The sequence below is a fragment of the Brienomyrus brachyistius genome, chromosome 11 (assembly GCF_023856365.1).
Source record: "Brienomyrus brachyistius isolate T26 chromosome 11, BBRACH_0.4, whole genome shotgun sequence".
NCBI lineage: Eukaryota > Metazoa > Chordata > Actinopteri > Osteoglossiformes > Mormyridae > Brienomyrus > Brienomyrus brachyistius.
In genome coordinates this window covers 17,146,465-17,160,461 of record NC_064543.1, presented here as the reverse complement: position 1 = coordinate 17,160,461, position 13,997 = coordinate 17,146,465, and the positions used below count along the sequence as shown (strand labels likewise).

The 13,997-nt window shown below is 42.3% G+C and overlaps 1 protein-coding gene and 1 long non-coding RNA gene across 2 annotated transcripts; one reads left to right on the top strand and one right to left on the bottom strand.

Moving 5' to 3' along the window:
- Window positions 1–126: 126 nt before the first annotated feature.
- On the bottom strand, window positions 127–4,882 carry LOC125751665 (uncharacterized). Its single transcript, XR_007400721.1, has 3 exons — window positions 4,717–4,882; window positions 4,107–4,274; window positions 127–519 (listed from the first exon to the last, which is right to left on the bottom strand). It is a non-coding gene; the product is annotated as an uncharacterized LOC125751665 (long non-coding RNA).
- Window positions 4,883–5,041: 159 nt separating this feature from the next.
- On the top strand, window positions 5,042–8,904 carry pdp2 (putative pyruvate dehydrogenase phosphatase isoenzyme 2). Its single transcript, XM_049030757.1, has 2 exons — window positions 5,042–5,133; window positions 5,877–8,904. Exon 2 carries the CDS (start codon window positions 5,939–5,941, stop codon window positions 7,526–7,528), a length of 1,590 nt encoding a protein of 529 aa, XP_048886714.1. The 5' UTR covers window positions 5,042–5,133; window positions 5,877–5,938; the 3' UTR covers window positions 7,529–8,904.
- Window positions 8,905–13,997: the final 5,093 nt, after the last annotated feature.

Below are 13,997 nucleotides of genomic sequence, written 5' to 3'. Positions count from 1 at the left end.
ATAAAATATAGAAGTGCAAACGTCTTGTGGTCATGCATTCAAGGAGGGACATGACAAAATTATACACCTTAAAAATTTAATGTTGCGAGTCCATCAGCAGTTATGTCTAAATATATAGACATAGTTCTGCAGTGCAGAGTACATTACAGAGGCAAACATTAACTTAAATGTTACATTTGTTGAAAATAAAAAAACTCTTATAATGTTGGGCAATCGCTTTAAAGTTTCCTAGTTTTTCTACCAAATTTATCGCTGAGCTAATGAAAGCTCATCGGAGAATTTTAGAAATTACACTACAAGCTGCATATCAAAATTAGCTTGACCACATTGAAGCTACTTTAAAATGCAATCTCTGGTACCAATTTAAAACTAATATTCACCTCCCAAATTTTTCAAATAATTATTACAAACGTTCCATCCATCCATTTTCCAAACCGCTTATCCTTCTGGGTATTCTATATATTCCATATTTGCAATCTATATTACATCATCTTCAATTGGCTTGACTGGTTTGAAAATCTGAAAGAATACGAACAGAAAAAATGGTATGAATGCAGAGCTACATACATAGCGCTCATAAGAAACATTGCTATCGCGTTCACTGAGAATCAATCCTGTGTGAGAAGCGGGAAAAGGCGACCAGAAGATAAATGATTCTGGCACCGGGCTAGTACACAGTAAGCATTTATGGAAAACGTAGTTAAACCAATAGCGTAGAGGTCTTTATATGTAGGAACATAAAGGCAACTATATTCTAACAGTTCAGTCATCCTTAATTTACAGGTTGAAACAAAATCCAGTAACCACAGATCATTAGCTTACATGTGGTTGGAATGAAAACGCGGATTGGCTGGGAGAACCATCGAATTAGTGGTCTGGTATGGGCAGGCGAGTAACGGTATTGGTCCGTGGAAGACAAATCCGCGGACTGTATGACTTAGTTAAATTAATGCACAGAGAATTAAGGAATTCAGTATTACCTAAATGCTCGTGCTTCCACCTTGAGGTCATGAGAGAAACTGCCAAAGGCTTTTTAAATAATTGTAGTTTGTTATAAACGTTATACATTGCCCCCGAATTAAAAGTCTCCAACAGACATATCGTATATCGAAACAGACGTCAGAATATATACATATATACAGTCCAGTGTACAAAGTTCTAACATATTGGTTTCCAGGCTGTGAATTTATTTGTTAAAGAATATAGTGTATATATACATTTACATACATGGAGTGGCGCAGTGGTTAGCACTGTTCCCTCACACCTTTGGGACCAGGGGTGTAGTTGCCGAAATGGCTCTATGTGTGTACAGTCTGCATGTTCTTCCTGTGTCGTTGTGGGGTTTCCTTCAGTTTCCCCCCACGAATGAAAAACGTGCCGAGGTTAACTGGAGTTACCAAATTGCCCGTAGGTGTGAATGGCGTGTGAATCTGCCCTGTGATGGTTTGCTGTTCCATCCTGAGTTGTTCCCTGCCTTGTGTAGATGGATGGACTAAATTATCAAAATTTAGACAGGTAAAATATTTATCCATTCAACCATCATCTTCAAACTCAACAGACCTATATCTACATGAACTGTCAGTGTATACAATATACACAGTCATCCAACCCTTCAAAAGACATTTTTAAGGCATTCTGAAGGGATTACTTGCTGTTTTCAGGCCTTAAGCAGGATATCTCCTGACAAAGCATTAGTCCCCAGCCAGCAGACAAGCAACATTTCCACTTTCACAAAGAGCCTCTTTAACATACAGGTCACAGTCCCACTAGCAATGCTGGACAGTATTAAACCATTTATCCGATGCCAATAAGAAGGATGATGCTTAAGAAATAGAGAAAAAAGCATAACAATATTTTCATTTACAATTGTTCACTCAGCTTTCCAATGCTTATCAATATTTTTTTTTAAAATCCGCAGTTTATGAAATAAATGGAAAAATAGTAAAAATCTGTGGTGTGTAGAACTTTTGACTGGTATAGTGTATGTGCTGCCTGGTGGCCAGTCTTCACTGATTGCTTTTACTCATGGAACGTGCAGAGTGTGAAGGTTGAATCAGCAGAGCAATGGCAAGCTGTGCAAAAATATTCCAATCCACACAATACAATGGGAGACATATCAGTGTTCAAAAGAGGACAAATTGTTGGTGTGCATCTCACTGGCGCATCTCACTGGCGCATCTGTGACCAAGACGAGAAGTCTTTGTGGTGAATCGAGAGCCACTGTATCCAGGGTAATGTTGGCATACCACCGTGAAGGACAGACAGTGTTCAAAAGGGGTAACTGTGGAAACTGTCTGGAAGGGACGTCTGGGCGCTAACCCAAACTGTATCCGAAAACATAAGACCACAGCTGTATAATTTTTTGCAAAATTAAATGCACACCTCAACTTTTCTGTTTCCACCAAACCTGTTCATCAGGAGCTCCACAGGGTCAATATTCATGGTCCAAACCTTTGGTTACTCATGTGTCAGCAGTGCAAATATTGCACTGTGGAAAATACTGTTCTCTGATGAGTCCATCTTCCTGTCTTTCCCACATCCGAGAGTGTTACAGTGTGGAGAAGCCCCAAAGAGGCTTTCCACCCAAACTGTACCCAGAGTGCAACATGGGGGTGAATCAGTGATGGTTTGGGCTGCAATATCGTGGTATTCCCTAGGCCCATTACTTATTCTAGATGGGTGCGTCACTGCCAAGCACTATGTTCAAACATTGTACCCTGAAGGTGGTGCCATGCATCAGGATGATAATGCACCAATACGCACAGCAAGACTGGTGACAGAGAGGTTTGAAGAGCATGAAAGTCTCCCATGATCTCCTATGGCCTGCATAGTCACCAGATCTGAATATTGAGCCACTTTTAGGTGTTTCTGAGGGGTTAGTCAGGAAACATCTTCCTCCACCAGCAACACGTAGTGATCAAGTAACCTGCAAGAAGAACAGCTCAAAATCCCTCTGGCCACTGTGCAAGACTTGTATCTGTCATTCTCAATACAAATTGATGCTGTATTGTCCTCAAAAGGAAGTCCTACACCATAGTAATAAATTATTGTGGTCTAAAACTAGGTGTTTTTATTTCATTTTCCAGCCCCTCTACATTTATTTGTGAAATGTAGGCCTAAACGTAGAAAGAGTGAATCACACTCAACCTCAATGAATTTTTTACATTAACATGCGCATCCCCGTTCTACAATCCAATCTGTCTGGGTTCATCCTGCAGCAGTATGTTCTGATGGTGTTTAAGGATGGATGCTCACCAAAGCTGTTCCATTTAGTAATCAAGCAAAGGCTCATTTCACCTTTCCAAACAGCTGCTAATGAAGGCATCCTTTTTACTTGGATCTAATTCGGCAGTCAGAGCATTGCACCTTCCTCTCCTGAAAAACAACATGCACCCCCCCCCTCCCCCCAGACCATTAGCTGACTAACTCTTCATTCATTTATCCATCGATTTTCAAAACTGCTCATCCAAGTGTGGGTTGCGATTCCCGCTGACCTTAGCAACTACAAAGTACCCTGATCCCTCATAATGACTGTATAGAAGCATAATGTTACCACTGATTTTATCTCCTCATGTGCAAACCTTTCATTTTCACTCCAGAAGTCATCAGCAAGTCACCAGTAAAACCTTGTGAATAACAATCTGAGATTTTTCGAGATCATTAAATACAAACCCAGTACAAACTAAATCATAGAGAAAAAATAGATAAAATGTTAGAGTGGTAAAAACTTAGTACACTGTCAGAAAAAGAGAACGAATTTGTACCTTGGCTTGTCATTGGGGTTGTACCCCCAAGGGTCTGCCAGTTGTACCCTAACTGTAAAAATCTTTTAGTCAAAATTAAGGTACATCAATGGACTCTGGGGAACATCCCCTAGGTACAAGCAACATTAATGTACCCACAATGGTACCCCCATTTCTATATCTTAAAAGGAACAAGTGCCTACAGCTAGGGTACAGTTGACAATCTCGAGATAACAGCCCCACTGACAAGCAAAGGTACAAATTGAAACTCTTTTTTACATGTACAATGTAAAATATATACTACGGTATTAACATGGGAAACTATGTCTCTGGGTCAGGAGACTGAGTCTGGAGGGTCTTCACCTCAATCTGTGTGAGCCAGCAGGGTAATCATCACTGCTGTGACCTTCAACAAGGCCGTTGGCCCCAATTACTGTACCGGGCACCAGAAATATGGCTGCAGTACTGTCTTGACAGCAAGTCTTGCTCCCGCTGTATGTATGCGTGTCTCATAGCAGAGCAAGATGGTATCTGCAAAAACCAAATAATTGATTGATGAAAAAGCAAATTAAGCTGTATGTGATTTTGCCTGTATCCATTAGCTCTTTTGGAGAGGAGATGGTCTATTTTGCTTTCTAAGGCTGTGATTCTCTTTCTTTTTTTCTTTTAATGCACTTCAACAGTGCAAAGAGCAGCTGTCAATATGCAAATACTTTTTCTTACTTCAAAATTTAATGTTGAAATTATTACACGAAAAGTACTGTTCTAAGGGTTTTACGGAGACAGACTGGCTGAGGTCCGTAGGGCACATAATAGTAAGTAACACCAGATACGTCAGCGAGTAAGATCCCCGTAAAATCAGCTGAACGCTATGCTGATGCAAGTTGAACGTTTAACCAAACAGAAGTCGGCGCCCGGGAGATAAAAGGCATGAGATAATGCACTAAAAATGATTCTGGGATTAAATATTTACCACTGCATTCATCCATCCACCTATCCATATTCCAGCCATGTATCCAGGTCGGGTCGCGTTAAAGAGTAGTTCAAATGAAGGGTGACAGACTGAGAATTTAGTCAACTCTACAATTTCTATATAATGTCCTGATTTATATTTTCATATTTGATTTTATATTATATTTTACTACATATACATAAAAAAACCCAAATCCGGCACGCTTTTGAGTAATAGCTAAACCACACCCCGGCGCTATACATGACCAGCCCCATTATGAACCAATCAGTAAAGGAGAATAACGTATCATCCAATCAATAGGCAGGGGGCGGAGTTTTATTTAACTGATTCACAACGAAGAGGAAGTAGGCTGCCAGGGTGAGGAGTTGGGAGTACGGGGAAGTGTAAATTGGAAGAGGTCTTTCTTCAGCTTGACAGGTGATATATTATTTGTAGCGATGTCGAGAAAGAATGTTCATAATCATAGGATTTTCTGACATGTTTTAACTGTGATCGACACATAAAATCTCACGTGTTGACCTGGCTGACCCACAGCTAGCCGTTCGGCTAGCCAGTCCGCTAGCCGGCTGGTGTTGTGTACCTGTGCAAGACACAGTAACCTTTCATTAATGAAGTCAATAAGCAGTTGGATTTTCAGTGGCTACGTGCTACGATCTAAACTTTCCCTGGTCAAAGGGATATATGGTCTATGGCCAGTTCATTAACTGACCACGCCGTACTTTCCAGGAAGGCGGCCAAGTTCCTTAGTAAACCGTAATATTCACGTTTTAAATTTGTGCAATCTGCGTTTACAACGAGGGATTGTAGGAATATTTACAGTTGAAGTCATGAAACTGGCGTGGCGATCATACATTTTTATTCGAAGCAGTTTAGTTATATTGTATGTACTACAAATAAAGTGCACAAGATAAGAATTTAAACGTGTTTTCTGTTGTTGACCAGATGACCCGACGTTTTCACAATCCTATGTATTTCATTCTTTGCCTGCTTAAATGAGCAACGTTATAGTTTTGACATTAAACAGCTGCCGGCATTTAACGAAATTTATTTTGCTCCCGGTGCATTTACTTTCAGAATGACTTGATTTATGATTTTGTCAATGAGGAAAGCCATTGCAGCTCTTACCAGAAAGTAACTATTTGATTTCTATTTTTTTCTAGAACACTGAAATCAAGACTGAGAGCAGTAATATTAGTTATATGTCATAGGTCCCAGTACTGAAATGTCTGGGACTGTGGCTTCATGGATCCTGCGTTGTGCTCAGAGTAAATCCCTCACACTTTCCTGCAGCCAGCACAGACTGTACTCTAGGATAAACCGCCCACCTCCTCGGCCTGTTTCCCGGCCCAGAAGGACTCGGGCAGCCAGGTCCTCTTCCAGCAGTAGCCCTGAATTTAACGATGGTAGAGCCCCCTCTTCCCAGAGGCATTCTTCTCTTGAGAAGGTGGACTTTCGGTTGACTGGCGCGCAGATCAATGGCCTTTTGCGGGCGAATGAGCAGACCGTGCAGATCCCCGAGTTCGATGGCCGGGGCCTCAGCCCCGTGCTGCGGTTCGAGAGCAACCAGCTGCCGGCAAACGCGCCCAACGAAGACCGGCGCAGCGTCGCCACCTGCCTGCAGACCAAGGGCATGCTCTTCGGCGTGTTCGACGGACACGGTGGCCATGCCTGTGCCCAGACGGTGAGCGAGCGGCTCCTCTATTATATAGCAGTGGCTCTCATGCCCCGGCGTAGCTTGGAGGAGATCGAGTACGCCATGGAGAACGCCAAGCCCGTCCCACCCATCCTACAGTGGTACAAGCACCACAACGACTACATCTATCGGGAGTCGGCCTCCCTGTACGTGGACCACCTGCGGGTCTTCTGGCAGGAGCTGCTGGAGAGCGAGGAGCACGGCGATGGCATGGACCCCCAAGACGCCCTGGCCTATGCCTTCCGCAGACTGGATGCTGATATTTCCCTGGAGGCCCAGGTGCCCCTGGACAGTGACCTGATGAGGAGCACAGCCATCCAGGTGGCGTTTGCTGGCTCCACCGCCTGTCTGGCACATGTGGACATGGAGGGCATCCACGTGGCCAATGCCGGTGACTGCCGGGCGGTGCTGGGGGTGCAGGAGGAGGACGGCTCGTGGAGCTCCCTGCCGCTCTCCCGGGACCACAACGCCCGGAACGAAGCGGAGCTGGCGAGGGTCAGGTCCCAGCACCCCAAGGCGGAGGAGGCCACGGTGGTGCAGGACGAACGGCTTCTGGGCATCCTGATGCCATTCAGGGCCTTCGGGGATGTGCGCTTCAAGTGGAGCAAGGAGCTGCAGCAGAGCGTGCTGGAGAACAGCTGTGACCTGGATTCCCTGGACATCTACCAGTACACTCCAGCCAACTACCACACACCACCCTACCTGGAGGTGACCCCGGAACTGACCTACCACCGGCTGCGGCCAAAGGATCGCTTCCTGATCCTGGCTTCAGATGGGCTGTGGGACATGCTGAGCGACGACGAGGCCGTGCGGCTGGCTGCCGAGCACCTCACCGGGGTCCACCTCCAAGCGCCCGTGACGGCCAGCGAGCGGCAGATGAACCTGGGTCAGATGCACAGCCTGCTGCTGCACCGCTGTGCCGTGCCCTCCCTCGACCTCAACTCCGCCACGCACCTCATCCGGCACGCCGTCGGCACCAACGAGTACGGGGAGCTTGACCAGGAGCGCCTGTCTGCAATGCTGGCGCTGCCCGACGACCTGGCTCGGATGTACCGTGATGACATCACAGTCACCATTGTCTACTTCAACTCCGACCTCGCCAAGGCCAAAGAGGATTAATGGGAACCTGTGCTCTCCATAGAACTTTCCCGGGGCTGATTGGGTCAATTCCATTCTTCCGTCTAATCTCAACTTGTGGGATTAGTGTTTAAGTAGCCTGTGTTGTATTTTACAGAAAGCCTTAGCTTCTGATAGATAGTTAGAAAATTGCACTGCCACTTACTGTCACTCTTGTTCCCGTTATCCGCATACATTGTTGTCCAATTCGTCCTGTTGAATAGACAATTCATTCAGAGGAATCAGCTGCCACTGACCCCCTCTATGATGGGCGGAGCTTACGACTGTGCTTGGTCTGTTTGGTCACATGTGACGTCAGTATGATGTGCCTGAAGGGTTTCTCTGAGTATTATTGTGATTAATAATTTAGACATCTTAAGTTATTTCTTTTTTCATGAATATGATAAAGTATTATTAATGATAAAGTAGTTTAGATCATTATAACTTTAAGATTCTGCTGTTTAAGGTGGATACATCACTCCCAGGATAGTTAAGATGACTCAATAGAGGTGCATGTTACATGATTTGTTATGTGGATCGTAATTTGCTACCAGGGAAACTCAAACCAGTCCGATCAGTAATTCCAGATTGTCTGATTACTATATATATTTTTTTAACTGAATGTTAATGAATTTTTGCTTGTATTGGCAAAAGTAAAAAGTCCAACTCTGATTATTAGTCCTTATATTGGAATAAGAATAATTTTCTTTGGGTTTTTGACCTGTGTTTTAATACTTGGACACTTTCACTGTTTCTAATATGAAGAAAATTGTACTAATGTAATAATATTTTAAATCATTAAAAAACTCAATTTAACTTGCTTATATATGTTGCTCTATGTATGTTGATTTACCTGCCAGAAGTTGTAGTCAGGGAATCTGTTGAATGTGATTTAAATCTGTGTAGTACAGCTGAGACACAGAGGGAAACTGCATATGTGTATACATTTAGTGAATCATACATAGAGAAATACTGTAGACTCATGAATGTTGCTTTTCACTTAGTCGTGTCTTATTTGTTGTGATTGCCTGGTTATACCTTTGCCAGGAAAACGTATATGGAGGTTGTGTGTATTTGAAATATTTTGACATGTTTTTGTTTGTCAGCGTTGCTGTTTTACTTCCAAGTGCTGTTCCATTGCTGTCTCTGTTAGGGTGAACATTTGTATCCACTGAAACATTTTTTTAGATTGTTAATTTCACTTTTTATTAGTAGGTTTCATTTCACTTTATTTTTAAACATCATTGAATTCTAACTGGCTAAATAGTTTCAAGTGATGAGTTTTGAAAGTAGTGTTTTGCCAAAATTTGTCTTTCATTAATGTACATTTATTTTCTATTTAATACTAACATTTAACACAATAAACATAATTTTAAAACGAAAAACCTTTCCTGTTGTAATAAATTAGCGCCGATTAACTGTTGTAATGAAGCATTCCACTTGAGGGCAGTATTGGCCACCTTTTCTAGCTGAAACGAGCATCAATCCTGCGTTCATAGTACGTAAAAGGAAGTTCATACACGTATATCCAGAATCATGCAATGGATTCTGAAATGAAACAACGGAAATGGGTAATCCAGAAATCTTAAAATACTTTAATTTTTATGTGACGCCTACAGCTTTATACAAGTGCGATAGATGATACCGAGTGAAATACTGGTAAGATGGTCCAAAAATGCTGAAAACGTGTATTGTCGCTTACTACATGATTTCTATCCAAACCCACAACCTTTGAGGGAAAAGTCCAGATTCATGATTACCAGCAAGAGGACAAGTTGGAGTTGACAAGTAAAGTAAAAAGTAGAACCACATCAATATCTGCATGAGTGGTCTAATAATGCATGCAACTTCAATTTTGCATTTTCAAATGACAGTAAGTGCAGGTGAAAATGCTAGCAGACACCAACCTGACTTGTCAAAATGAGGATGCACATTTATTTTTGGTAACCTAGCACTTTTAGGGTGGCAGTCAGTAAGACAAAACCTGTTTTGTACAGATGCAGTTTGGAAGAGGCTCAGATTTGCCTACCAATCAGCCCATAGTGTCGTCTGTCAAAAACCTGAGCGGGAAGCAGAATCTTGCTGGACACATGGGGATATTCTGTTTGTAGCTCTGTAAATAATTGATGAAGCCGGCCGGCATGGATATATGTAACACACCTTCTGAGACAGGTTCCTCAGAATAGCATTCAAGGTGTTTCCTTAAGGCTGGAGATACCTGAGCAAGCAGAAAATGTAGAAAATCAGTCAATTGCATGTAATACAAACTGCTTTAGCTGAAATAAAAATAGCTCTGTACCATATTTTAAGCAGCAAATATCTTTTATTTATGGCGGTGTTTTTGAAACACAGACATTTCATCTGACCTTGATGAATACTGTATTTCATTATAGGTTTTGTACAAATATATATTTTCTATTTCTGGTCTTCTGCTTGAAGCAAACAGGAAGTTGAGCATGGAGACATCACTGGCTTAAAAATAAAATGATGAATTTCAATTTTGCTGACGAATAGATTCATAGGCATAATCACATATACTGAATTTTCATTAAAATGTTTCATACTCATTTCAGCATTTTATCTTCACATAATATTAACCAGTCAAACAATACCATCTGTCCTAGGACTGGGTTCTGTGTCCATAAATTCAGATTTAGAGAGCCATGCGGACATTTATTTTATTTGCATTGAGTATGAGAGCATGGCCTGCTCATTTTTTTGTCATGGTAACAGACCACAAGTCCCTGCACTGGACAGTGAGGACAGCAGAGAGGATCATGGGGGTTCCTCTCTCACCCGTCACCGAACTACAGCGTCGCTGACCACAAGTCCCTGCACTGGACAATGAGGACAGCAGAGAGGATCATGAGGGCTCCTCTTCTGCCCATCACCGAACTATACAGGAAACATGTCATCTGCCATGAAAACAGCACGGTGACAGACCCCGCCCACCCATCCCACAGACCGCTCACCCCCCTGCCATCTGGTAGAAAGTTCTGAAGCATGTGAACCATCACTTCCAGACAACGTGGCAGCATCTTCCCTCAGACAGTCAGGCTCCTTAACACCCTGCTGCTCCCCAAAGCCCAAATCTGCCCCCACTTGTTACCCCCCAACTTCAAAGGCTGCCACTGCTCCTATCTACCCTCTGAAGGTGCTGCTATTTGTTGTTTTGTTTGCTTTTTTTAATCACGTTGCATTCTTTATTTTCACTACACTGCACATTTCCACTACACCTCACACAGGCACAAAATCAAACATAGTTTTGAACAATATATGTATATATTGTATTTATGTGCACCTTGTGTCTTGAGTTAGAAGTTGTGTTGCTCTTGCTCCAAAACTGCTTACACTTGTACCTGCACAATCTCTGGAAGCTCAGCCTAGCTGCAAATATACCTAATTAAGTCCTTGGCAGCACATGTTTGCCTCACTTGTATGTCGCTTTGGACAAAAGCGTCTGCTAAATGTGTAAAAATGTAAGTGATATACGTCCCTAATCTGTCAAAAAATGATACAATACTGTGATCTGTGATCCCTATCTCTTCTTCATCATTAATTTCTTTATTTTTCTTCTTCTGATTATTATTATTATTATTATTATTATTATTATTATTATTATTATGTCTGCGTTTAAGATCACCCAGTTCCTTCTTTGAGACTGAGAACTGAAACTCAAATGCACACGCACTGGTGAACAATCACAGCACTTTTTTCTGCAACTCATCAGCCCAGGGTTTGAAGGCCAGGTCAAATACCACAAATCACACTGGAATCTATCTGCACCCCATTCCATTGACACGGCATTCTGCAACCATGGTTACGCATAAACAAACCACCCCCCCCATCTTCCATTCCTCAATAAAAGTAATCTGTCGCTCTCACCCATCGAAAAATAGAAAGACATTGGCCCAAAATACTTTGTGCTCAGAAATACCCCAAGCACACATGCACTGTGTTGCCTTTATTTAGCGATGCACTGGAAATGTACAGTCTGCTCCCCACCCCCCATGGTACAGTACCTAAGGACACGTGACAGCATCCCCACCCGGCCCCTCAGCCTTTGTGCTGGGCAGTGGCGTCCCCCATAACCTTCAGCTTATTCAGTGCGGTACATCTGCGAAATCAACAGCAACACCGAGCCTCCAAGGCTCCCTCTTCAGAGGATGGATGTTTTATAAAGGCCTTTGAATGTGTTTCTGCCTCACATCTTTACTGGAAAGCTGCATTTTCGCTAATCACCAACAAAGCCAGGGTTGAGAGCCGTGTCCTTGTGCTAGCAAGGCCGAGTGGCGCAGGAACATCGGCCAAAGCTTAATGTAACTGTATTTTCAATATTACTATGGCTAACACTTTACTTAAGGCCATGCTTTTCGTAATCTATAACCACATTCATAATGCATCATAATGCATTCATAAAGCATTATAAACATGGCTAAAACATTTATTAAAAGGCACAACACATCACAGTCGTTTATAATGGGTTATGAATGCTTTATGAAGCCCTCATCTATAATGCACTATAGATACCTTTATAATGCAGGACAAAGCATCCCTAATGCTTATACCGACCATTATAATGCATTATAAAGGTATCTATAGTGAGATCCTATCCTAAAAAGTACGGGACAGAACATACGCCCATCACCAGCCTGTGACACAAATGCACACGAGTCACCCACAAATGACTAAAACACCTGCAAATGCATCTTAAAGAGACCAGTCGGACTTGAAATTGGCACCTTTTGATTTGCAGGAAGATGAAGTTGCTTAGGAGATAGTTGGCATTCAAAACAGTTCAAAGATCATGTAGTTTATCTGCTCATGTATTATTATTATTTTAGGTACTGGGCAGATGAGCCACCAACCTTTCGATTACAAATATGTTTTCTTCCACGGGGTGCTACCAGATGTTAATGGTCACTGCTGTTGTACCCATAAATAAAGTCAATGACCTACATTTCTCATCAGATAAAAGGAGGTGGTTTGAAGACATTTTCATAAAAGTTTGCACTAAATAGGAGAATAGGTTAGTGTAATTGCTTGCATTGGGTAGCACTCAGTTGGAGTCACTGGGTGTTTACCATCACTGGTTAACATTGTCCAATGACTTGACCCAGTTTCATTCTATACTGGTTTCTCTGTTAGGACGGGTCACATGGGCCCCCTCCCAGTATGGAGCTACATTTGCTTGCATCTTCACGCTTCTGGTTTGCCACCCACCGCGGGGGCTGAGCCGTTTGTGGGTCAGGCTGACGGGAGGGGGCCGTGTTGTCATAATCGGCTTCGCTTCCGAGCCATCACCTCCCCACGCGGCGCTCGGGTTCCGGGATCAGCGCCCCTGCCAAGGCCCACGCTCTGCCAGGGCTCGGATGACCAAACGCCCCCAGAGCTCAGCCCCTTACCCCGCAGCTAGGTCGGGTGTCAGGTCAGGTCAGCCAGAAAACTGGAAACTTCTGAGGCAGCTAATGGGAATTCAGTCCTGAAGCCAGTGCTGCTCTTTCCTGGAGACGTTTGGTTGACGCGGTCGTCAGGTGACTCCTCTCATTGACATGTCAGGTCTGTGCCATGTTCCTCTGGCAACCACATACTGTAAACAGCCTTTAAGACATCTGCCTCATTCGTCACCTGACTGCTGTGGGGTATTTCACATTCTTTAAACCTTCATTCATTCACCCACTCACAGATTCTGCCATGTAAAATCCCCCTGTTTAATACTTCCATATAGTAATCAACTAATTTTAGATATGCCACAAAAAAGTATTCAAAGGATTCAAATGCTGTATTGTTATTTGTACAAGTAAAATGAAATACTTTATTAATACCAAACTTATAACATATAATGATAAATAACAATAAATAGCAAATAACATACACTACCAATCAAATGTTTTGGCATACCACAGGTTTTTATCACTTTTGCATTTGTTTCATAAACTGCTAAATTTTTATTCCAAATAAAACAAGCTTCCTTTATAACACGGAAAGAGTATGTAACAGTGCATGTCTGACATCCTATTAACTGGTTGTGTGGTGATGGCATAGTCAAATTCTAGGTTGTCCTTTAACTATAAATGCACTAGTTAACTGTTTCATGCCATGAAACAGAGCAGTATTTAATGTCCCTTGTAGAATGAATGTCTTGAATTTTCTTGTCTTGAAGGTTCTGAAATGATGAACATACTGTAAAGTTATTAGCAAAGAATACCGAGTGTATTTTTGGCAAATGTTAAATGAGTAACATGTAAATGTGGAAACTCGTACTGTGTGCAAAACTTTTAACTGATAGTGTACAACAGAATGATGAGGACAAATTATATGCATACAATATATTCAGCGTGTAATATACACGCCATATACAATTTACATATAATGTACAAGAACATACAATGATCAGCACCCATCTTAAATATCTATATATCATCCATAAATAGTTTTTAAAGAATGGGAGACATACGAATTCTGGGAGCTT